Source organism: Barbus barbus (genome assembly GCF_936440315.1).
Source record: "Barbus barbus genome assembly, chromosome: 35".
Taxonomy (NCBI): Eukaryota; Metazoa; Chordata; class Actinopteri; order Cypriniformes; family Cyprinidae; genus Barbus; species Barbus barbus.
Window position 1 is genome coordinate 20133185 of NC_136763.1, and position 25367 is coordinate 20158551.

Sequence of the window (25367 nt, forward strand, 5' to 3'; positions counted from 1 at the left end):
TTTCTCTTGTGGTTGTTTTGTCAATGAAACTGCATAGAGATTTATCCATTTTCGATGACCAGCCAAATAGACCTTAGGGTAGCGCCATATTTTTTTTTTAAGATTGTGGAACTGTATAGAACTACAGAACGTTCCATGCAACGTAACTGGTGTTTGCCGATTGCTCAGCTGACGATACGTCTTTAAGAAACTTTCAGTAAACAAAAACTCCATAAAATAGTTTTAAAAGTTGTGAAAATGAACGTAACGTGATCTAGGACCATTCCTCACAGCCTCGTTTTCATACGCCTTAAATTCAACATGGAGTCTAAAACAAACTCAGAAAAACAGGCAAAAAGTTAAATAAAAAAGTGCAACAGTCAAGTAAACGGCACAAACTTTTATTTTTTATGAGTTCAGTCATTTTCACAACATAGACGGTTGATTTGGTAAATTTCACCACTGGACACTTTGACACCAAACCCCTTATAGTAAATACAGTACATTTACTACTGCATATTAATGTTTTTTCCTTGTACATTACACTAGATTATCAGAAAAATCAAATTAAATCACAATGGAAAGCATGAATACAAATAAATCTAGATAAAAAAAGTAGGAAATGGAGAACAAACTCAGTCATGATAAACAATCTGAACGTGGAGCAGATACCTTACATGTTGAGCTGTGATGTTAATAAAGATTGAAACTCCATCTTCTCATTTCTGATATGCATGTTGCTCACTAAGGTCCTCTATCTACTGTATAGCATCTGCTTATTAGGCCAAAAAGAGAGGGGACCCGACTACAAACAACTCGTCCCAGGCTTCATGGATGTAGCAATGGCTCTGCTGACATGTACGTTAAATTTTATTTTTTTTAGTTTGAAATAATGAACAGCATTTGCCACAAATACAGTCAGGCTTTTGAATGTCAGCAAACCTGCTCCACAGTAGACAGCACTGTCAGTCTGTCTGCCTGCTTTGGTTTGCAACAGTACTTTGCGACTAGGATTTAAACCACTTAATCACATTTCCGTTCTATCCTACGAAAATGTTCTGTTAACAGAATGATAAATAATCTGCAACACATGAAAAGGTATTTTCTTCAATATTGCTCGGTAATAAAGTGACATTCATTCACAAGCAGGCATACACAGCAGGTAAAGAACATCCTTTAAATCCTCTTTTTATATATATATATTTTAATATCACCTAGATTTTGTTAAAGCCCATAATCCATACAACACAGTCCACACATAAAACCAAAGACTTAAAATGTATTTACACTACGTTTTCACAAAAGGAAGACAGAATAGCAAAGGAAAGATGCAGGAATAATCAGGGAGGATCTTGCACATGTAAACATTAATACTTATGGGTTTTTTTTTTTTTTTTTTTTTGCAAACTGATTTTTGCATTATAGTTGCAGGCCTGGTAGCCACGTAAAATCTTTCACAGAACACGCCAGTCCAAAAAGTCATTATGGGAAATGCCAGTCAAAATCTCAGTAACCTTTGCTAATTTTTGAGAGCGTATAAGAGCATTGTTGATAGTAAGTAGGTCGAGCTTATGGCTCTGCTGCTATAATGAAATAAGCAACAGCATGGCCGCAAATCAAACTTGGATTTTGACTAGACCTAACGAAGCATTGAGAAAGGAATCCTACCACTATTTGCCTAAATGGCTTTATTTCCTTCCATGCAAATTTACATTGAGGAATGTTTGTGTATGATATCTGGCTTTCAGTCCCGGGACTGAAATTACATGAGGCAAGGCAGTGAACAAGATACAATGTCACAGATACAAATAAGCAAGAAAGGTTTGTGACGAGCACTGCAAAGAATTACCATGAAAACAGCATTGACTTCTCTTTCTTTATATTTGTCAGAATTAAAAAAAAAATAACAAAAATGTTTTAGATATATATTTCTAACTGTATTATTTAAATACTGAACTGTATTTATTATGTACACTTTTTGGAATAAATATACAGAAATCTCTGTCTATTTCGCTTTTTTATATTTGTTCATAATTTAAAGATAAGGAAGAGTAGAAGAAGAAAATATTAAAATATGAAGTAAAATGAAAGCATCGAAATCCGATTCTGTGTGCTATGCCAAACTAAGGCCTAATAATACACACTCCTAAAATTTAAATTTAGGCCTAATTATAAAGTCTTTAAACAAAATGTGGGCTTAATCATAATTTCAGGCCTAATCAAACCCTTAAAGGCATAGTTCACCTAAAAATGAAAATTCTGTCATTATTTATGCTCCTTTAAGTTGTTCCAAACCCGTAGGAGTTTCTTTTGTCTGCTGAACACAAAAGAAGATATTCTAAAGAATGTTGGTCACCAAACAGTTGTTTTTTTCCATACTATAGGTATAGGAGTAAATGGAGACCTGCAACTGTTTGGTTAAACACATTTTGTTCTTTTGTTCAATTCTTATACAGATGTGGAACAACATGAGGGTGAGCAAATAATGACAGAATATTCATTTTTAGGTGAACTATCCCTTTAAAGTGCACTATAGCATTCCTTTTAAAACTGAATGGATTGAATATTGAATAAAATCATTAAAGTTTGAGAATTTGGAGAGGAGGGGGAGGGGCTAGAGGGTGTGGGCAGAGAAGGCAGTATGGGAACTGAGGGTTTTATGTTTCTTGTTCTTTTTAAATACCTAAACGGGTGGTTTTTGTGTGTTGGTGCAAGGCAGTGCAGATAGAGCCGTGGGATTTTCAACAGGCGCAGTCCTGGTGCGGAGCGGTGGGTTGCTCCGTGAGCTGCGGCCCCTGTTTGGCTCCCGTCACTGCAGGATCGGCGGCATCCAGGCTCTCTGACATCTTCTCGCAGATTATGTCTACCAGCCGCTCGAAGGTTTGCTTAACGTTAATGTTGTCCTTGGCACTGACCTCAAAAAACTCAAAACCTGTGGATAAAAGAAGAAACCAAGTCAAGACCAAGGACTTGTTCTAAAACCCAGTGAGCTGCCTACAATAGCAGCACGTTCACACATTTTATCATTTCAAAATTAAAAAAAAGTCCATGCTTTTCCAGACTCAAACTTCTTTGTAAAATTTTCAGACCATATTTCAAATCTTTTATCCATCTTTTAACATGTATGTCACTTTGTGACTATGCACGCTATTATGTCCTTTACCTTTAATCATTTAGCAGACGCTTTTATCCAAAGCAACTTACAAATGAGGACATTAGAAGCAATTAAACCAACAAAAGAGCAACAAAATATATATGTTTGTTGTAACAAGTCCCATTTAGTCTTACGCAGTACACATAGCATGGTGTTTTTTTTTAAATAAGAGGAATAAAACATAGAAAATAAATAGGTAATGATAGAGGGTCAAGTTATTATTTTTTATAGTAATTAAAAATAAATAGATGGAATAAAATAAGAATGGAGAACACTAGTGTAAGAGGGTCTTTTAAAAAATAAATAACAGAGAACAAGAGTGTGTAGATACACACACACACACACACACACATATACATACATACATATATACATCCAATACTATACATGATGAAATCATTTATTATCAGGCATTATCACTCCATATACTATAAAAAATATAAAGTAGCTTTATTTTACATTATTTTCAGCATTATATTGCGTATATAGTACAGTCATCTCTGAATCTTCATTTGCTCAGGCACAGCACAGATTCAATCTCACATGATCACCATATGCATTGATTTTCTCAAAGCGATATCATGATGAGAAGAAACCTAAAACACATTGGAACCTGAATATATTTACCTCTGAATTAGCGCTTTGATACAGTAATCGTGGTTTGTTGTAGCATGATCATCGAACAGCAAAGTACAGTCTGATTTAAATGGTTATGCTTTAGCGAAGAGACTTACTTATGATAAAGACAGATTTGCGTTATGATAATATGCGTTGTTATTCATTCAGTCATATTAAACTATCACTAAACATTTGGCTTCATTGACTGCAAGCTCCAAACGGCATGCAAAACACTCTGCTTATATGGTGAATTTATTTTTAGAATTTCTCAATTTCAGTTTAGAAAATTAATGGGGCCTATAGTTTTCCACACTCCTTTTCTTCTTTCCATAGTTATAGAAATGACTAAAGTAAAATTCCAAAATTTTCCATACTGTGTAAGAAAAAGTTCCAGCACTTTTCAGATGATGAAAAACATAACATATTTTGGAAAACATGGTATCGAATACCAAATGGATATTTCCTTAAATATGAGACTCATATCTGAAAGTACATTTGAAACTATAGTGAATATCCAAATATATTGAGCCAACCGGCAATCATGACTTACCGAGATGCTCGGAGAGCTGTCGTCCCCTCTCAGAGGCCACCACCCTCTCATCCTCCATGTCACACTTGTTGCCCACTAGCAGCACCTGGGCGTTATCCCATGAGTACGTCTTAATCTGTGTGGACCTGCCAGAGACAGTCAGATTTGATGAAATGTTTGCTTGTTAAACCTTCCTCTTGGGCTGAGCTTTATCATCACAATGTTTTTATTCCATATCATGCGATATCTTTATTCATTACAAGATTCATTTACCATTAATTGGAAAGAAAATGCTTTCCACGTGTTTGTTAGAACTTGAGAATAAATGTATACATAACTTGTTTGTTCATAATTTTCAACAATCTCAAATCTCTCTCTTCTGTGAAAGATACTAGAAAAGGCAGTATCCTCACAACTATGTTTCTTCTTAGAGAAAAATTATATATAGATTTCCAGTCAGGATTTAGACCATATCCTAGTACTGAGACTGCTCACAAGAGAGTTACAAATGACCTGCTCTTATCATCCAATCATGGTTGTATCTCTCCATTAGTGCTACTGGATCTTTGCGTTGCATTTGACACTATAGACCACAACATTCTTTTAAATAGACTAGAAAATTGGCATTAGTGGAATTGCTTTGCAATGTTCAAATCATACTTATCGGACCATCATCAATTCGTAGCAGTGAAAAAAGAGGTATCATATCGATGACAAGTGCAGTATGGGGTACCACAAGGCACAGTACTAGGACCGTTGCTCTTCATGCTTTACATGTTACACTTGTAATATTCCAGATATCATCAGGAAACATGGTGCTACCTTTCACGTTTATGCTGATGATACCCAGCCCTATATTTCTTCACGGCGTGACGAAACATACCAATTCACAAAACTAACATGCATAATGCATAGCTGATACCGATGGAGTTTTGGTTCCTTGGTATGGGATTAACTTTGTGCCAATTAAAATGAATGTAATTTTTCAAGAAACGTATGACAATATAAATTGAAACGGAAATGTCTTTGAAACTGAAAAAATAAATAATTGCATTTTTGACTTTGTTTTTAATACACTGCATGTTTTGCGACTGTTTTCTCCTCTTTTATTCGTTGATCTGTACTTACAAATATGCTTCCAGAGTTTTCATTTACGCTTCTAAAGTTTTCGTTCGCCATTCTGGCACAAATCTCTTGTGGGGGCGGGGCTAGCAGCGGTGTGTTCTCATTGGCTACTGAGTTTTTGATTGACAGCTTCTTGACCTGGAAGTGAAGACGTAAGTGTTGCACCCCCAGTGTGGATGTAAGCGTCTCTTAGCGGCTTCCTATTTCATTTTAATGTTATAAAATATATTTTTGTATTATTATTTTATCAGTATTTTTATTATTATTATTTTATCAGTATTGTTCTGCTGCTACACTACATTGTTGAGATGATTTCTTAGGAATAGCACCGTGAATTAAATCATCAGTATCATCAATTATCGTCGTTATCAGGATACTCAAGGTAAGTTGTCTTGATTTAGCCTAATCATTTCTGGACCTGATTATCTACATACAATTATAGCCTTCAATTAGATCATATTTGCTTCGATTAGTTCATACCCCCCCCCCCCCCATCACATAGCGTAATGTACAGTACTAAATGTACTGTATCTGACAATGACCGATGCTATTTTACAAGTGCACTGTCAATATTTTGCAATGTAAAGCCTTTTTAACCATGCTTTTTCTGTCCAGATTTGACTAATAATAATGCAAAAATGGTCACTTCAGAAGAACATTTTGGGGAGGGCGGGAAACAAACAAACTTTGACAAAAAGTAGTCTTTAATAATGCCTAAATATTTATCCAAATGCAAAACCTAATACATACAGATAATTATGACTGAAATCTGTTTCGAGCAACTAGGGTATACACAGTCATGGATATATAGGGCTATACAGCCATCTACTGGTTACACAACGGTATTACAGATGATAAATGGTGCATAAATTTGATGTATTTATTGCTAAATTAAAATTACTAATACATATAAAATTAAATAATTATATTGTGCATTTATTTGTTTGAAATATTTTAAGTTTGAAATGTGTCATGGGAGTTCAAAGCAGCTGGTATTGTTAGACTATAACACATCTTTCTCAATTTCCAGGGAGCGGAGCAACTTTTCCATAAACTTCTGATGCTGACCCAGAGGATGCAGTGGTAGTACCAACAGATAAATACAGATTGAATTCAAAAACAAAACTCCTAACGTTATATCACTAAAATGAAATAGGAAGCCGCTAAGAGACGCTCACATCCCCATTGGGGGCGCAACACTGACGCCTTCAATTCCAGGTCAAGAAGCTGTCAATCAAAAACTCAGTAGCCAATGAGAACACACCGCTGCTAGCCCCGCCCCCACAAGAGATTTGTGCCAGAATGGCAAACGAAAACTTCTGAATCGTAAACGAAAACTTCAGAATCGTAAACGAAAACTCTGGAAGCGTATTTGTAAGTACAGATCAACGAATAAAAGAGGAGAAAACAGTCGCAAAACATGCAGTGTATTAAAAACAAAGTCAAAAATTTGGCATGCAATTATTTTTTTCAGTTTCAAAGACATTTTATTCCGTTTCAGTTTATATTTTCATACGTTTCTTGAAAAATTACATTCATTTTAATTGGCACAAATTTAATCCCATACCTTGGCACTGTTGCCTTTGGCTTGCTTAGTTGGGGACACTTAATTTCCTGCAATATTGTGAGCTTGATTACACAGACGCTATTTGTAAATTGCTTTGACAATCTGTATTGTATAAAAGCGCAACATAAATAAAGGTGATCTGACTTGACAAATAAACTCAACGGATTAGCACAGAATAGTACCTTTTAATTTAGAAGCCCCATTTCTTTTCTTATTTTTATTTAATATGACTATCAAAAATGTCTCATGAATTACATTGTTAACAATGTAAAATGTAATCAAATCAGGGCTGGACTGGGACAAAAAAAAAAAAAAAATCGGCCCACTACATACGATCAAAATACTACCCATCTTTGCACGCCCTTGAATATGTATACCAGCTCCTACTCCATAAAAGCACTAAAGCAATATAATAATAGGTAGGAAACAGTGAGAGTTGATACATTAGAAACTTCTAAAAAGTGTAATTTATTAATATAATAAAACTATAATCCACACTGATGAATCCTAAAACTATAGGCCTATATAGTTATGACATCCTGTGTATGTGCCTGTGTGTTTGAGGGAGAAAGGGAAGAGACATGATTAATTGTTGATCAGATGATCACTGTTTCCCATAGTATAGCATTAAATAAACTGTAAACTTACTTAGTCAAATCTGTTAACTCCTTGGATGAAACTTTAAAAGCATAAGAAGGCATATTGTGTGTGTGTGTGTGTGTGTGTGTGTGTGTGTGTGCGCAGTGGTGTATAAAGTACCCGAAAGCCATACTCAAGTAAAAGTACAGGTATCTTACCAAAAAATGACTTTGGTAGAAGTTGAAGTCTTCGTTTAGAATATTACTTGAGTAAAAGTCTTAAAGTATATGATATTTATTGTACTTAAGTACGAAAAGTATTTTTAAAAATCTTAAATGTACTTAAGTATTGAAAGTAAAAGTACAAGTAAACGCAAAATGGAAAAGAAGCAAATAAATATATATATATAAATATTCATACAGCTTTAGTAGCAAGATTGTGTTCAGTTTGAACTCTTTCTTCCATTTTGTATTTTTGGGTAAGAATAGGAAGCACTTCATCCGGTACTTAGTGTCTTTCATTCCAACATAAGAAAACATTTCTGGAACCTGCATCTGAAATAGCATTAAGATGTATTTATTTACACAGTTTAATGTATCTCACAGGGGACATGGATGCATTTAAACTGCAGTTACAGATGCATAAATAGGCCTAATGTTGTGTTTTTAACATAAAACATTGAATACTGATATTTGAAAAAATGTAAAACATGAAAAAAAAAATTGTCAAAATGTGAAATTAAAACCGCTAGTAGGTGACAGCAAAGACTTTGGTGACAGAAAGTGACCATTAATGAGTGAGTCATTGAGATTCAACCGATTCATTCAAACGACTGATTCATTCAGGAACAGAGCATTTGACTGTGTTAATGAGTGAATCACTGAATCATTTATTCAACCGATTCATTCAAAAAGCAGATTCATTCCATAAGTACACCGTCCATTGCTCAGAGACGCAAAACAGTGCTGTGATCTTTGTTTGGAACTATTTTCTTTGGCAAAATTTAGCAAAAACAAGCAATAAGTCCAAAATGTAAGTCACTTACTGCTTTACTGAACTTGTATGAAATGATTATTAAATGTGTTCATGCTGATATCTGCAGAAAAACTGTACTGTGTGATATAGATATAGAAGTTAACTATATTATATAAATATAAAAAGCATACAGAAGCATTTTTGCCGTCTATAATTTAGAATGCCTGGAATTTTTTAATACATTAATAAATCAAGTGCGTGCACTCTGTGTGTGATTTGATGATATAGCCTACTTGATAATGTCAGATCGCACATCATTACAACAGCACTTACCCTATTATTGTAGAAGATATACTGTATATCACACATCCCAGACCCCAGAGTGGAAAATGAATAATCCGCGATTGTGCGCGCACTTGTTTGCACGGTTTGCAGATGAGCAAAGCTGCTCTAACTTACAAACGCCAGACCACTGATTCTCAAACCTGCTTTCCTGCAGTCTGTGTTCTTCTGACTATTTTGTTGAAAGTAACGAATATGCTTCGGGGAAATGTATCGAAGTAAAAGTATACATTTTAATTAGGAAATGTAGTGGAGTAAAAGTAAAAGTTGGCTGAAATATAAAAACTCAAGTAAGCTACAGATACTCCCAAAAAATACTTAAGCACTGTCACGAAGTATTATTACTTCGTTACAATACACCACTGTGAGTGTGTGTGTGTGTGTGAGCGAGAGAGAGAGAGAGAGAGAGAGAGAGAGAGAGAGACCAAAAGGGGAGTTGTTTAAAGATGTGATTCGGTCAGCCCAATGTCAATTAAGAAAATAACCAATGGGCTGCTGATTAAATGTCTCATGGGCCGGTCTGTCTGGGGGGAAAAAAATCCTAAACAGACTTTTTTTGACAAATACATTAAACAGCCGCAAAGACCACAGCGCGTCAACTATTTAGGCAGAAAAACTATAGGCTGCTAAGAGTTTTATGGGCCGATCAGACAAATATGGTATGAGAAGATGTATAGGCCCGGCCCAAAAATGCCAGATGGCCAGTCCGCCCCTGAATCAAATGAACAATTTATAACAAAACATTGCTTTTTTTTTTGTCAAATACAATGCTGCAAACGAAAACATGGATGGAAACATTTACAGCTTGTTTGATAATAACCCCTTAAAAATAATACTATTAGTACATTTTAGTATAAAATAGTAATACATTTCTGTGATAATATTTTCACCAGTTTGTTGTGAAGAACTTTGAGATCCAGTGTGTGTTTGACGATAGTTTTTCTACTCGTTTTTATAAGTCTTTCTAAGCTACTGAAGTACGGTGGCCGAGAACAAACATATAAAAGAAACACACTGCAAATGCTCACAATACAACCAAATAAATTTTATTAGCAGTGTGTTTCTTTCTTTGGTTGTGTTGTGAGCATTTGCAGAGTGTGTGTTGCCAAATTGAGGAAGTTCTTTTCTGAATTTGCAGGTGTTTTTTCTATTTGCAGCGCGTTGAGCTCTCTCGGCCACCGTACTGAAGTGAGTCTTAGAGCAGCTCTGGAGATAAAGTTCATGTGTTTACTTCTCACATATTGAAACAGCAGACGCTGAAAACACAGCAAGTGTCACGTGTTTTGAGTTTGTGTAGTAGACGAACTACGCCACTCATCCACACAGAGGTTTTGCGTGTTTAGTTCACTCACCAGTCCTGTACTGCAGCAAAAGACTCCTCGTTGGTGATGTCGTACATGAGGATGAAGCCCATGGCTCCGCGGTAGTAGGCGGTGGTGATGGTTCTGTAGCGTTCCTGTCCCGCTGTGTCCTGTGAAAGAACAAACCAGTAATGCACAAGACGAAATAGGAACAAATGCAAGACCAGTGTTTTACAAAAAGAGAATATGTTTTTGATTGTTACCAGTCAAGCCATTACAGTAAGATAAGAATATAAGATTAATTTATAGTATATTAAGATTTTATGTTTTTGAAATAAATCTCTTATGCTCACCGAGGCTGCATTTATTTGATAAAAAAAATTGTAAAAACTACTTTAAAGAACTGTCTGTTTAATATATTTTAGAATGTAATTTATTTCTGTGATGCAAAGCTGAATTTTCAGCATCATTACTCCAGTCTTTAGTGTCACATGATCCTTCAGAAATTATTCTTATATGCTGATTTGATACTCATTTATCACCATTTATTATTGGTGTTCAATTATTTAAAATTTTATTATTATCGATGCTGAAAAAGAACAACATTTATTTGAAAAAATATTTTGTAACAATTATTTCACTATCACTTTTAATCAATTTAATGTTTTAATTTAATGATTAAAAGTATTAATTGTTTTATTTCAAACCTTTGAATGGAAGTGTATCACAGTTCCCACAATGATATTAAACAGCACATCTGTTTTCAACATTGATAATAATAATAAATGTTTCTTGAGTGGCAAATCAGCATATTAGAATGATTACTGAAGGATCATGTGATACTGAAGACTGGTGTACTCCAGTAGAAGACTGAAAATTCAGCTTTGCATCACAGGAATAAATGATATTCAAGAATACATATTAAATCAGGGCTGTCCGAACTCTGTCCTGGAGGGCCGGTGTCCTGCAGAGTTTAGCTCCAACCCTAATTAAACACACCTGAAGCAGCTAATCAAGCTCTTACTAGGCATGCTACAATCTTCCATGCAGGTGTTGAGGCAAGTTGGAGCTAAACTCTGCAGGACACCGGCCCTCCAGGACCGAGTTTGGACAGCCCTGTATTAAATAGATGATTCTTTAAAGTTATTTTACTGATTTTTGATCAAATAAATGCAGCCTTGGCAAGCATCAGTGACTTAAACATAAAACCTAATAATAAAAATCAATTAAACAAAATAAAAAAAATCAGTTACAAACAGAGAAAAACTGAAATGTTGTAATAAACAACAGCATATTGTCGACTGTAAAAGTTGTACTAAACCCTTGAATATTCCTTCAACGACTTCTTTTTTCACAAAACCAGGAAAACAGGATTTATACTTGGTTTCGGTTTTTACATGTAGCTCCTCCTATCAAGAAACTTGAGGAGCAAGTATAACAATAAGCATCTGCTATGTAAGGAACTGATCTCTGCATCACTGCACCAGAGAAATGAGCCTGTTATTTATGAACACACTCCATTCAGTCATTACAGGCCCAATTTATGCAGGAGGCTTGTCTAGGGACTGACAACAAAGAACTACAGCTTTTGGAAAAAGGAGGAAGAAATTCAATAATATTTGTTTCACATATCCTGCAAGAACACAGAAAAAAAGCAGTTTTTAGTTTGCACTATGAGCACAATGCACTTTTTTGGGCTAAATAAAGTATTACATTACATGTGCAAGCTCCTCGTCTTGCTGAACTTTGGTATATTTTTTGACTTTTTTGTGTGCTATTTTTGCTGTTTTTCACTACTTGGTTATATTTACATCATAGCAACTCCACAACACCACAAAAGGCTTTCTGAGAGAAACATTAGTATGAAAGAACTATGAGTTTGTCTATAGAGAAGAATTGATACATCACATATCTGCCTACTACTATCATAAATCAACAAATGAAATCCTCACAAACGTAACCTATAATTCCTATAAAGTCTTGACGAGGGCAAAATGGTGTCTCCTGAGCAGCACTGATGATTCTATTAATATACCCCAAGATCTGTGAGACTGCAAACCCTGTTTGGCTCTTGACTCTGATATCACAGTAATACATAAGCATCTTTTCACAAGAATGCAGCAATCCAGGGTAGAGTTTCTGTTTTCTGTTACACTGTCTCTGAACTGTACGGAGCATTATGTGAAACAATCACCGTTATGTTCAAATTTAATTTTGCATCCATGCCAAGCAAAAATCCAAAAGCATACACTACGCAGACTACAAAAGAGCACACTGCATTTTATACTGCGCTTGACTAGACTTCCTATTTCTAGTGTGACCAGTGGAATGCAAGCAATAGTAACTGCAATTCCTAACATCTCTTGGGACATCACTTGATCAGAGTGAGACATTTTTGCACAAAATTGGATCAACCCCATAAAGTGTACTCTATCATATTTGAAACAAAAGGCATCTAAATAATCAACACGATCAAAACTTTGAAGAAAACCCTACTATTACATGCTTTCTGTCGTCTCACTGATACTTTTTTAGCAAATAAAAGGCCTTTTAGTTTCTAAAAATGACCAACTTCAGGTTGAGATACATGAGTCTTTTGAAATCTTTAATGATTTTTCTCTTTAATATTGTTAGTAATATTTCAGGATGAACACTGAAGCAACTTTTAGGCTTACTTTATTAGAAAAATAACTCAAAATGTGAGTATCAAATATGATCATAAAGCTTTTGATAAATTATCAATTATCATTTTATTGCATTGTATTATGTCATGTTTTGAAACTAAAGCTTTTATCATTAAAACTAAGCATTTAAATTTAAAACCTTACTAAGACATATTATTAGGAAACAGACAACCAAGATTTATATGTATTTTATGTAAGTTATACTATATATAAAGATCTTATTGAGTTACATTACAAGCTATCAGTATTTCATCTTTCTTTTTTTGTCATAAATATCAGCAACTGCACCAAATTTCATAAAAACGTTTCATAAAAAAGTGTTTTTCCTCCTCGAGTATGAGCTCCATATTCTTCTATATCACACTGTTTAAGCCACAAAGACCTGTATCAAATATGATAGTGAACAAAAAAAAATTGTAATTTTAGATTTTTTAAAAATGTATTTTGTCTAAAGGCTCAATGACCAGTTTCAATTAAAAAATAATAATTTTCTTATTTAAATGTCAGGCTTTACAGGGTTAAAATGCTTTTAAATGACATTTTCAAGATGAAAACTGGACATCACTATGAATCACACTTGAGGTCATGTGACAATGTAGCATAGTACTGTCTGACACATACTATTTTTTTTTTAATATAGTAGGGGATATATAGTACATTTTCTGCAGTTTCAGTAAACGCCAAGCAAGTATTCAGTTCTGAATATAGCCAAATGTTCATGTCTTTTGTACCTTCACTGCATGATGCACAACAGTATTTTATTGGTCCATGGTAAAGATAGTGGGAGTGTGTGTGTGTGTGTGTGTGTCTGCTTGGGTCAGTGGGGTGGGGGAGGGTCGTATTCCACCAGAGGGAAATTTGAGGCACTGGGGGATGGGTCCTGATACATCAAACGATTCTGATTGGTTACTCATCTAGTGCATCAGCAAACCTCCCCAGCCCTATTGGTTACTGAACATCTCTCTCTTTCTCTCCACATCTCTGTACACTCAAAATATTTAGGCCTGAATTTAAAATGCATGTATTTCAATTGCATATAAAATGTCCAATTACTCGAATTACACACAGAGTTAACATAAAATAATAAACTGAATGTTAAGAATATTTGTCAGTCATACATAAATGAAACCAGTAAGATTTCTGCACTCAAAGAAAAAAATAAAATAAAAAAATTTATAAAAAAAACATTGTAAATTTTATTACTGACTATTTGATTTTATTTAAATGATTTTTTTTAATGCATTAATTCAAATAGCTGAGAATCTGCATGAATATGTTCATTGTGAAAACTACAAATATTGGTTAAAATATGGCTAAATGTAAAACAAGCAATATTCAATTATAAAATGTATGAGACTGAAACAATTTGGATTGATTGATGACAAATATATACACCTGGTTACTGTTTGTTTCAAACACATTCAGTATATTAGTACTATTATAGAAATGTTTCATTTTTGTTTAATTGACAAATATGCATCAGATTATTATTAGTTTAGTTTTATTAGTTTAATTTATTAGTTTAATTATATTAGTTTATGTCAATTATTAATTCCAATAATAAATTATTGGAAATTTTATATCCAACATAACATAACATTTTTTTTTTTTTGAGTGACCACAACATTTCTCCATTAAACCATAATGGCTTAATCAGATTATTTGGTCCATTAGTTGATTTAAAATATTTAGGTTTATGGCATTTCTCGCAAAATTGGAATTATTTTCTGCAATTTTACATATTAATCTCAGCAGGTCGCGATGGTTCCTGTCCATTAAGCCAAAGCTCTGTTTCTGAAATTTCCATGAGATTTATAAGTCTGAAATGAGACTTGAGTCAATACTAATAATCAATGTCATTGACTTTACTTAAACACCAGTGTAATCGTTCTCAACAAATCACCTACTCTGGACCTTCCAGTAAGAAAATGGCTAGAATGCAATTAGCTGCTATGATTTTTATCCAAAAAACACCTTTTACCTCTTCTTGTCTTCATTAAACAATGACCACAACAAGCCCTTAAACACTACACAGATGTGTTCCATGACCTCACCCAGATCTGCAGCTTTATCCTCTTGTCGTTCCTGTAGATGGTCTTCACCTTGAAGTCGATGCCCACCGTGCTCACAAATGCTGGCGTGAAGGAGTCGTCTGCATAACGAAAAAGAAAGCTGGTCTTTCCAACACTGCTGTTCCCGATGATCAGGATTTTGAACATGTAATCAAAGTTCTGGTCGGAAGACTCCTTTTGTCCATAACGGTTATCTGTAGCTGAAGCCATCTGGAGGATGCAGAAAAAAAAGAGAATGTTTGCTTAATAACGTCTTAGGGCATATAGGCCATGTAGCAGCATCAGTTTATAACCATTAACACAAATTGTACCATAAACACTGTTAGAAAATTAACACTGAAAGCTGAGAGTAAAATGCATATTAGTTAGCATGTACTGTAGGGCTGTCAAATTGGCTGAAAAACTAAATTCGAATTTTGTACTTAAATATTATTAATATTCGAATTTAAAAGGCATAATTTCTGTTAGGGGGAAAAAAGCTTTTGGCTTCTCTCCTTAGGCCACAAGAGAACACAGAGCAAAATGTTACCGCACTACTAATAATGCACGTTTCTTCGAAGCAATAAAAAAGAAAAACAAGACTATCTTTGAAAAAAGTGCATAATGTTTAAAATAATGTTTATAAAACATATATAATTACGTTGCTTAAAGAATTAGAAAAAACAAGCATCGTGTAAGTATGTTTTTAATACGAAAGACTGAAAACCATTCACAAAGAGTAGCCTTTTTTCATTTAAAAACATGAGATGCAGTGGGATGCAAAAAAACGCCATAAAGTCGAGACATGTTTTTTAAAAGTTGAACTTTTACATGGCTTTCTAAACATGCCGCTCTCTTGTTCAAGACGCGAGAGCAACGGTGATAGATCTGTCCCTATAGAAAACACAATAATATGCTTTCAGTGTGAACGGCTTGGTTCCAGTTTTAAGGTAAACAACAACATCTCCGCATTGATGTTCACTTTTTCCACTATATTTTGATTGAGCAGCGCCACATCCAGTGGGTTAAACTAGAAAAAGCATTTCAAATGCAACGACACTTACATCGTCATCGCATCTTGTGTGCCACATATAGCCTAAGGCTGCCAGACACACACCTAAAATTTGAGTGCAGCGTTTTTGCATTCGAATGTGGATTTTTTATTTTAAATTCGACGAATATTCGAAATTAAAAAAAATTTGACAGCCCTAATACTGTAGCATCGTTAAGCACCAACATTACGTTTCCTTCTAAGATACGTTCTTCTGGTAAAAGCAAATGATCTGCAATATTGGCCATCCCGTCAATCAAAAGGGGTCAGACTTCACATCTCAATATAAGGCTGTCAAAGTTAATGAGATGACGCTTTAACGCAATCTAATTTAATTTAAAAAAATAGCACCATTAAGGCAGGTTTTTTTTGACTGTATAAATCACCTGTGCTGTAGTTCATGCCAGGATTGCCATACTAATATTTGTATGACGCAAGCAGCTGCTGCATGTGAATAGAGCTTTTTCGACTTAGATGCCTATGTAGAAAGTAGACAGCAAGGCAGGTAACCTGGTTTTGGCACACAGCCACTGTGATTTAGTAGGCTACATTTAGGAGCTTGCTGAGGATGGCATACCAAGCAAAAGCTCTATACTTCAAAATGACTGTTTATTTGGATTGACTTTGGCTGAGTGAATCTTCGTCCATTTCACTATCTGTCACTCATCCCCCAAACAGCAGCGGTAGAGTCACCAGCTACTGAAAATCAGTCAGGCAAGAAACTCGGAACAAAATGAAACTGAGCGGCTGCCAGGACATGGCATTAATCTGACATTTTCTTTTGGTGTCAAATCAATATTTGGCACAGGACCTTTCGTCTTTTTAACACCTCCATCAGAATGTGACAAGTGACTCATTCTACGGTCCATCTGAAGTTCACACGAGCTGCTGTAATGATCATTATAATCAGTGATTGTCTAACTTTATGGCTGTAATCGTTTAAAATACATCAAATCACTATTAATATCTTAATGAGAAAAACAAAAATGAACCCCAAAATGAAAACTTGCAGAAAATGCACTCACCCTTAGGCCATCCAAGATGTTGATGAGTTTGTTTCTTTAACAGTTGACCAGAACAGTTGAAGAAATTTAGCATTACGTAACTTGCTGACTAATGGATCCTCTCTGCAGTGAATGGGTGCCATCAGAATAAGATAAAACTGGTAACACTTTACTTTAGGGTCTCTTAACTAGTTGCTAATTAGTGAAGTGAAGTGACATACTGCCAAGTATGGTGACCCATACTCGGAACTCGTGCTCTGCATTTAACCCATCCAACGTGCACACACACAGCAGTGAACACACACACACCGTGCACACACACTTCCCCCTAATATTAATTAGAATGCATATTAATAGAATTTTAGCCATTTATTAGTAGTAATTAAGCACATATTAATGCCTTATTCTACATCCCTAATTATACCCAATACCTAAACTTAAAAACTACCTAACTATTAATAAGCAGCAGATTAGGAGTTTATTGCGGGAAAAGTCATAGTTAATAGTTAATAAGTGTTCCCTATTCTAAAGTGTTACCATAAAACCAAACAGATGATAAAAACATCACAATAATCCACAAATAACCCACACCACTCCAGCTAATCAATTAATGCCTTGTGAAGCCAAAAGCTGTGTGTTTGTAAGAAACAAATCCATCAAGACGTTTTTAACTTCAAAAAGTCACTTCCAGACAAAATGAGTCCATAATCCATAATAACGTTTTCTCCAGTGAAAAGCCCATCCTGTGTTTTCGTCTCACATCAAAATCTACCCACATATTTGTTTAGAGCTGTTTTGGACTGTTTTCACTTGTAAACGTTGCTTGATTTGTGCATGTTTCTCTCCTGATTCAGATGACTTTTTCACTGGAGGAAGTGATAGAGGGCTTGTATTTTAGCCAGAAGCAACACTTTAAAGTTAAAAAACATCATAATAACGGATTTGTTTCTTCCAAACATGCAGGTTTTCGCTTCTCAAGATATTAATTGACGTCTGGAGTGGAGTGGATTCCTTGTGTATTATGTATTTGTCAGCTGTTTGGACTCTCATTTTGACGGCACCCATTCACTGCAGAAGAGCCATTGGTGAGCAAGTGATGGAATGCAAAATTTCTCCAAATTTGATGGAATTATCTACATCTTGGATGGCTTGGCGAATGCATACTCAGCAATTTTTCATTTATGGGTTAACTATTCCTCCAAGGGTAACTTTGATTACTTTTCTGTAAGACAAGTACCAGGTCGGATATCGAAGGTGAGCAGGGAAGAAAGAGATAAAGACAGTTAAAGAGATCTGGAGGACAAATGTAACATGAGCTCCCACGCTGTACGCACTGCAATGACTCAACAGAGCATGGAGAACCAGATTGGGGTTAATCAGATCTCACGGATGTTTGACAGACACATTTAGCTATAAAAGAAAGAAAATGCCGAAGAGCTGAAATACTGTGCAAGCATTTCACACTGACAAGGGCAGATGTTTGGTTCTTATCCGGCCACAAAATATACAGTACGGTTAGTAGATATATATTTACATACACATAGTATTTAATTTAAAAAAAAAAAAAACACTACCATTCCATTCACAACATACAGTAGCCGCTCTCTAACTCAAACACAAATATAAAAGAGAAAGAGAGATTCAAAGCTGACATTTCACCTTAAACATTCCTGTTTATCTCAGCATGACAGACTTCTATCACAGAGTCTGTATTCACACTAGTGATGCTCCGATTGATCGGCCGCCGATCATGATCGGTCGATATTGGTTAAAAATAGCTTAATCGGCAACCCCCAAAAGCGCCGATCAAAAAAGCCGATCACGTGACGTAAATAACTTGCGCAACTTTTCTGCATGTGGCGCGCGGGAACACAACAGCAGAGCAGAGCTGGCCAGACAGCAGCAAAATGACTTCTCCTTCTCCCGTCTGGAGGTTTTTCAAAGTGTCAGACAAAGACATAAAATTAGCCATATGCAATACATGTCGTGCTGAAATCCCTCGAGGTGGAATACACCAACGGCATTTTAATACAACCAACATGATTAGGCATCTTCGAACACGCCATACAACAGCTGAATATGCAGAGTATGAGAGACTAAACCAGCCGACGCAAACATCCCCATCCCTCAATCAGCCGACTGTGAGTGATGCCTTTAAAAGACGTGAACCATACAGCCGGGATAGTAAGAGATGGAAAGACATCACGTCCAGAATCATGGAATTCATTTGCCTCGACGAACAACCTCTATCCGTTGTGGAGGATAAAGGGTTCCGTCGCTTGCTAACCTGCCTTGATCCACGATACGACCCCCCAGGCAGGAAATATCTAACTGATGTGTGTCTCCCCGCGTTGTACAAATCCGTGCACACACACATTGACAAGCTTCTGAATGATAGCGTACATATTAGCTTCACAAGCGATATATGGAGTGCAGACGCCTGTCCAATGTCCCTGCTAAGCTTAACAGCGCACTTTATTGACTCAAACTTCAAAAGACACAACATTGTGCTACACTGTCAGGATTTCACGGGGTCACATTCTGCGGAGGCTTTGGTGAACGCATTTAGCGGCATGTTTCAGTCATGGGGGATCCAAAAAGAGAAAATCCACGCAATTCTAACCGACAACGCCAAAAACATGCAGAAAGCAATGAGAGACGCAGATTTCCCTGGCCTGCCGTGTATGGCACACACTCTCCAGCTTGCTGTGCATGAGGGGGTATTGTCCCAGCGAAGTATTTCGGATATCACAGCCTCAGGGAGACGCATAGTTGGTCACTTTAAACATTCGCCGTTGGCATACAGCCGGCTGGAAAATGTACAAAAGCAACTCGGCCAGCCTATTAAAAAACTTCGCCAGGATGTGTCCACTCGATGGAACAGTACATTGTACATGCTCCAGAGTCTATTAGAGCAGAAATTGGCGCTTGCAGCATATGCTGCAGAATACGAATTGCCATGCACGTTTACAATTCACCAGTGGAAATTAATCGAAAATATGATCTCCATCCTTGCCCCGTTTGAAGAGCTGACACAACAAATCAGCTCCTCAACTGCGTCAGCTGCGGATGTGATTCCGTGTATAAGAGCTCTCACCCGACTCTTGGAGAAGACGGAGTCTGACCATGGCGTGAAAACATCAAAAACAGTGCTACTGGAAGCTGTCAAAAGACGATTTGCTGACATTGATACACAGAAGCTATATGCAATTGCGACGATCCTAGATCCAAGGTAAGAGAAACTTATCACTTATCATTAGTCTTGCATTGTCTTTCAGTCTTAGGCCAACTACCTCTTTGTTTAAAATACGTAATTATGCTTTTCTTATGCCTTATTTGAAGGGATCAAATATAGTATTAAATTAATATAGTAGGCTTACTAGGCTTTAGTAATCTAAAATATTTTTAAACTATGTAATATTTTTTGTCATAGTTGGAAATACTATCAAGTAGACCTATTTCATGGTTTGAGATGTAACCTGCATTGCTCACATTGACCGTTTAACCGTTAACCTAAAGTTTTTGACCGATTAATAGCCTTTTTTTTCTGCATGGTTACAAAAAACTATATAGGCTATAGCCTATATTTGTTAACTCAATGTGGCGCATCGATACGCAACTATAGCCTACAGACATATTTCAAAAAAATAAATAAATCCGGTTTTCAGCTGAAAACTGATTCAGTGTTTTCTTTTTGTAGTCATAATTTTTTCAGTGTTTAAGTTAAAACAATATATTTATTTTAGGCCTATTTTATGTTTTTTATTTATATTATTCTGTTTTTCTCTGTTGACACTGTCAGAAATGCTGCAGGTGTGTGAACATTTTATATGAATCCAGGTTCTGTTGTTGATCTGTTTGCAGGTTAAACCCGTGATTTTATTTTATTTATTTTTTACGGCTCACAGACACTCGTAAATTTAATTTTTTACTTAATGCCAATTCAATATTATAATCTTATCAGTTAACGGTTAATAATCGGATAACAAACGGTTGTCTGTCGAAAATTAACCGAAATGAGCATTCTGACACAAATGGATGTGTGGATGTGTGCATGGCATGTCACTCTAATTGATTTCACATAGTTTTTAATTTTTACATCTATTTAATTTCAGGTACAAAGACAGATACTTTCCAGAGGTACTCAAACCAACTGTGCATGATCTGTTTCGGGAAGCCGTTGGAGCCCATTGCAGCACTGAACTGCCAAGCAGCGTGGAGGTGCCCGGTTCCAGCAGGTCAACAGACAAAAGCCCACCAGCTTGCTCTTTACAGGCAATGTTTGCTGAACTGGTGGAGGAGGATACAGGACAAACTGATGAGGAAATCACAATAGTCTCGCAGATCAACCAATATCTAGCAGAGCCCGTAATGTCACACAGTGGACATCCACTTGCTTATTGGCAGGCGAATAAAGGCCGTTTCGCAGCACTTGCACAGGCAGCAAGATCATATCTTTGTTCACCGTGCACAAGTGTGGATAGTGAGCGACTATTTAGCACGGCTGCAAACGTTATTGATGACAAAAGAAACCGTCTGACATCAAAAAATGCAGAGATGCTCATAGTCATCAAGAGAAACTTGCCTTTAGTTTATGATTGAGACCTGAATGATTTTGTCCTTTGTGAGGCCAAGCAAGTTTTCGTTTGAAACATTTTGTGGCCAATTGTTTAATTTTATTATATTAAAAAACACTACATTTTACAAGTAGCCTGGGCCTAAATGTGACCTCATCCTATCCCAAGTTCATGTGGGTTGGTAACTATCTGCTTGGCCTCCTTTTGTTTCTCTGCCTTGTTATTTATGAAGGATGGCATTGGCTTACAGTAGCTAATCTAGCTATACATTATTTTATTTTTTGGATCTGATGTAGTTAGTTCCTCAACTACATCCATTGTAGTCTGCCTGACCCCTCTTTGTTTTGAAAAATGTTAATCTGCCTTATTTGGAAAAGATGGCATACAGTAGCCTTATGTTATCTTGTTTTCTAACTACAATCAAATAAATATTGGTGGTTCTTTAAGATTTTCTTGACTCTAGCATATTTCTACTGATAAAAGATTCCCATTCCCCTGCCATTCTGTGATCGGCAGTGATCGGCAATCGGCAGATCATGATTTTGGTGATCGGTAATCGGTGATCGGCCCCAAAAATGCTGATCGGAGCATCACTAATTCACACTTCCATAGAGTCTGTGTTCACACCATATGCTTGCTATTTTTACATTATATAGCATGCATACTGTGCACAGTACACAACAGAACAGACTGTTTGATACTGTGTCCTACAATGCAATGTGCTTGACCTTATATTTCTAGAGAGTAACAATTATAAAGTCAGTTGTGATATTTAACATGTCTTCAGTCATAATTTTGACGGACCACTTTTAATATTGCAAAATACGAAGGAAAAATTCTGAAGAATGTGCAGGTTGCTCATTTCCATGCAGTTACAATAAAACTGAAGTGATCCACATAACAACATGTATATAAGTTTATATGAGTAAATTTTAATATTTTTACAAAAAGATTCCCCAGCATAACTGGAGGCCACATATACGACACATATTCAATAAAGCAACCAGAATTCAACCTGAACACAGACATTTGGATTCTAGCAAAAGACTCATTGGGACTGGAGATTGGCATCAAATTCTGGGTTAATGGCAACATGATCTTTAGATAGAAATAACTCATAGATGTTCGAAGAGAAAACTGAATATTCCTGTTCTAACTTGTATTAGAGATTTTGACAAGTTTAATTTGCTTCAACCATGGCCTGGATCTATGTGTGTTCATCATAATCAAAGCAACTTCCACCAGACGCAGCACAAATTCAACAAAAAGGCTTCTCCTCAGGAGACCCTGGAAGCTGATCTGCGATTCAGCACGCCGCGTCTGGTGTGACGGAAAGATTCACAGAGCACCAAGGCATCCTAAAGTCAGAATCTCTCCTGATAACAGAGGGCTCCAGCAGACTAAAAATAGAGGCTAACTTTTAGACCAGCTGATCTTTCAGCCTAACAAAAACAGACTGCCGGACCGCCTTGGGGAGGGGGACGGAACACATCTTTATGGCTAAATATTGTTGTAAAATAGCCGGTTTCAGCAGCAATTACACTCTGCTCCAGTGAGTGCCTTTCTCTTCCTTTAGACTCAAATCCTCAATAATGCAAAAGTCTGGGTAATCAAGACCTACAGCACTGGACACTGTGTGGTTAGAGCAGCGCTGTCCAAGAACCGTCAAGCAGATTGGCTTCAAAATACCAGTCAGATAACCCAGATCAAAGAAAACGCCTTAAACCAGTCTAAGATGGTTTGCTGGTTTAAGCAGGTCGAGCTGGTCTCACAGCCTGGCCAAGCTGGAAAGAGACCAAAACCACTTTGAAATCAGCCAAAAGATCAGCTTGGAAGACCATCAAGCCAGTTTAGGCTGGTTTAAAACGTTTATACACGAAGCAACCGATATATACAGAAGCAAATGAGAGGAAATGGTCCGAAGCAGTACATAATGACCAATAACAGCAGTTTTGCTGAACGATGGAGGAAAATATCATAGACTAGCGCAACAAAACGCATGTGCAGTATTATAAATGGTATTGGTAGCTTATTATATATAAAATTCAAGTAAAATTAAAGACCAGAGCATCCTTACATAATAGCAAACAGCACATGTCCATGCAACGCTGCTGCTGCGGAGGATATTTTCACCTGATTCACCATCTTCTCAGATGATGCTAAAGAACACAACGATTCTTTATTCTCATTTAGATATATATACATATATATAAATCGAAGAGGCAAACAATCTTTTGAATCCGTGCAATGTAACGCCAAGGCTTCAAAGGCTATGTGTCTTTCATGCGGAGTATAAACAGAAGAATGGGATGCATCCATGTCAAATGAAGGTTATTCTTCATATATTCCGCTCATTTTTCACCGTTTTCCCAGCGGAAAACACACACGTGCGGTAAGGATTGCAAATTACTTAGCGTCAAATATTTAAAACGCGTATTACTGCGGTTGACTTACCGTAAAAGCCGTTTTAAGCGTCACTTACGCCAATACTGCGCCTCTTCCAACACCTGCAGACACTTTGACGTCACTTTGAAAGAGGTGTGACGCACAGAGGGGGCGGGGCCAGGGTTTTGATTGACGGCTCGGAGAACTAACGCTAACAATGCAGTCCCACCCACAGGTCGTAAAATATTCAAGACGCTTTAAAACCAGCATCATTCATTATTTAGCAGCGTGGCTTCGGTCTCTCCATATTTAATCATTTAAAATGGTCGCAGAAAATGAGCAGCTGATACAGGGATTTGTTTGCATTAACGGTGCAGGTCAGTGTCCTTCTCGCCACACTGATATGTAACCAATGTTTGGCTCTTTTTTTAGTTGGTCATGTTTCTTATAACAAATCACCATGGCATTCATGGTTAACGCAAATGCAGTATAGTAATTATTGTCATAAATGTAAAATCATAAAAAAAAAAAAAAGTTTAATTTAAACAATACATTTTTTGATGATAGTTGTAGGCTGCTAGCATTTTTTTATTTATTTTTTTGCTGTACTTACAAAAACTGTACTAACTGTTGTATTTTATGGGGAATTTTCCTCCTAAATTGCCTGAAAAAGTGTACAACGCAGTAATTTCTTAACAAAAGCATATATTCTCAAAATATTATTATTTACTATTATATTACATATATGTAGGCTAATAAAAATTATTATTATTATTATTATACACTGCAACTAAGTAAATTACTCAGTAAAAACATACCTTTATTTCATACCTGTTAGTTTGTATGTTGTATCTATATTAGTATGACGTTGAAGATCGACAAAATTAACCCAATTGATATGTATTTAAAATAACCTACATTTTTTATTTTCCAGAAAAATGGACCAAAAATATAGGCTTACTCATCATGGGGCACATACAATTTTTTTTTTTTTTTAGCCAATCAAACGCTTTCTAGAATGAGAATCCGTCATTATTGTACCACATACCACCAAAGAGGCCTGTAATAACTGGAGAGATGTGGTTAGCATTAGCATAGTCAAAGCTATAAAGCATCTCTGGTCTTTATGAATGATTCATTTATGAATGATTGCTTAAAACCCCATATTATTTATTTAATGATTTTTATTGGCAACTCAGAACAATCAGAATTTTTGGCTCTGACAGTGGAGAACAGAAACACACTGTGGTAAACCAATTTTTTTCTGAAACAAATGTGACCTTGACCTGTAAACAATCTGAACAAATCTTTAACAATGTCAGTAATACTAACATACAGAGGACACATAAATTTACTACACATTATTACAGAGAAGAAGACATCGTTCTTTTAATATCATATAGCAAAACATCATTTAATGATGAATGTTTCACAGTCACTGCTGTA

The 25367-nt window shown here is 36.0% G+C and overlaps 1 protein-coding gene across 3 annotated transcripts; it reads right to left on the reverse strand.

Annotated features, from left to right (window-relative positions):
* Positions 1-366: 366 nt before the first annotated feature.
* On the reverse strand, positions 367-24078 carry LOC306855340 (ras-related protein Rab-3A-like). Of its 3 annotated transcripts, none has more exons than XR_013782924.1 (6): positions 23991-24078; positions 14908-15135; positions 10221-10339; positions 4302-4426; positions 2511-2911; positions 1382-2223 (listed from the first exon to the last, which is right to left on the reverse strand). XR_013782924.1 is itself a non-coding variant. In XM_079393957.1 (5 exons), exons 2-5 carry the CDS (start codon positions 15133-15135, stop codon positions 2721-2723), a joined length of 663 nt encoding a protein of 220 aa, XP_079250083.1. In that variant the 5' UTR covers positions 23991-24078; the 3' UTR covers positions 367-2720. The 3 variants fall into 3 exon arrangements, 1 of the variants encoding a protein (XP_079250083.1); XR_013782925.1 differs by having other exon boundaries at positions 1382-2238; XM_079393957.1 differs by having other exon boundaries at positions 367-2911.
* Between the last annotated feature and the right edge of the window lie 1289 nt (positions 24079-25367).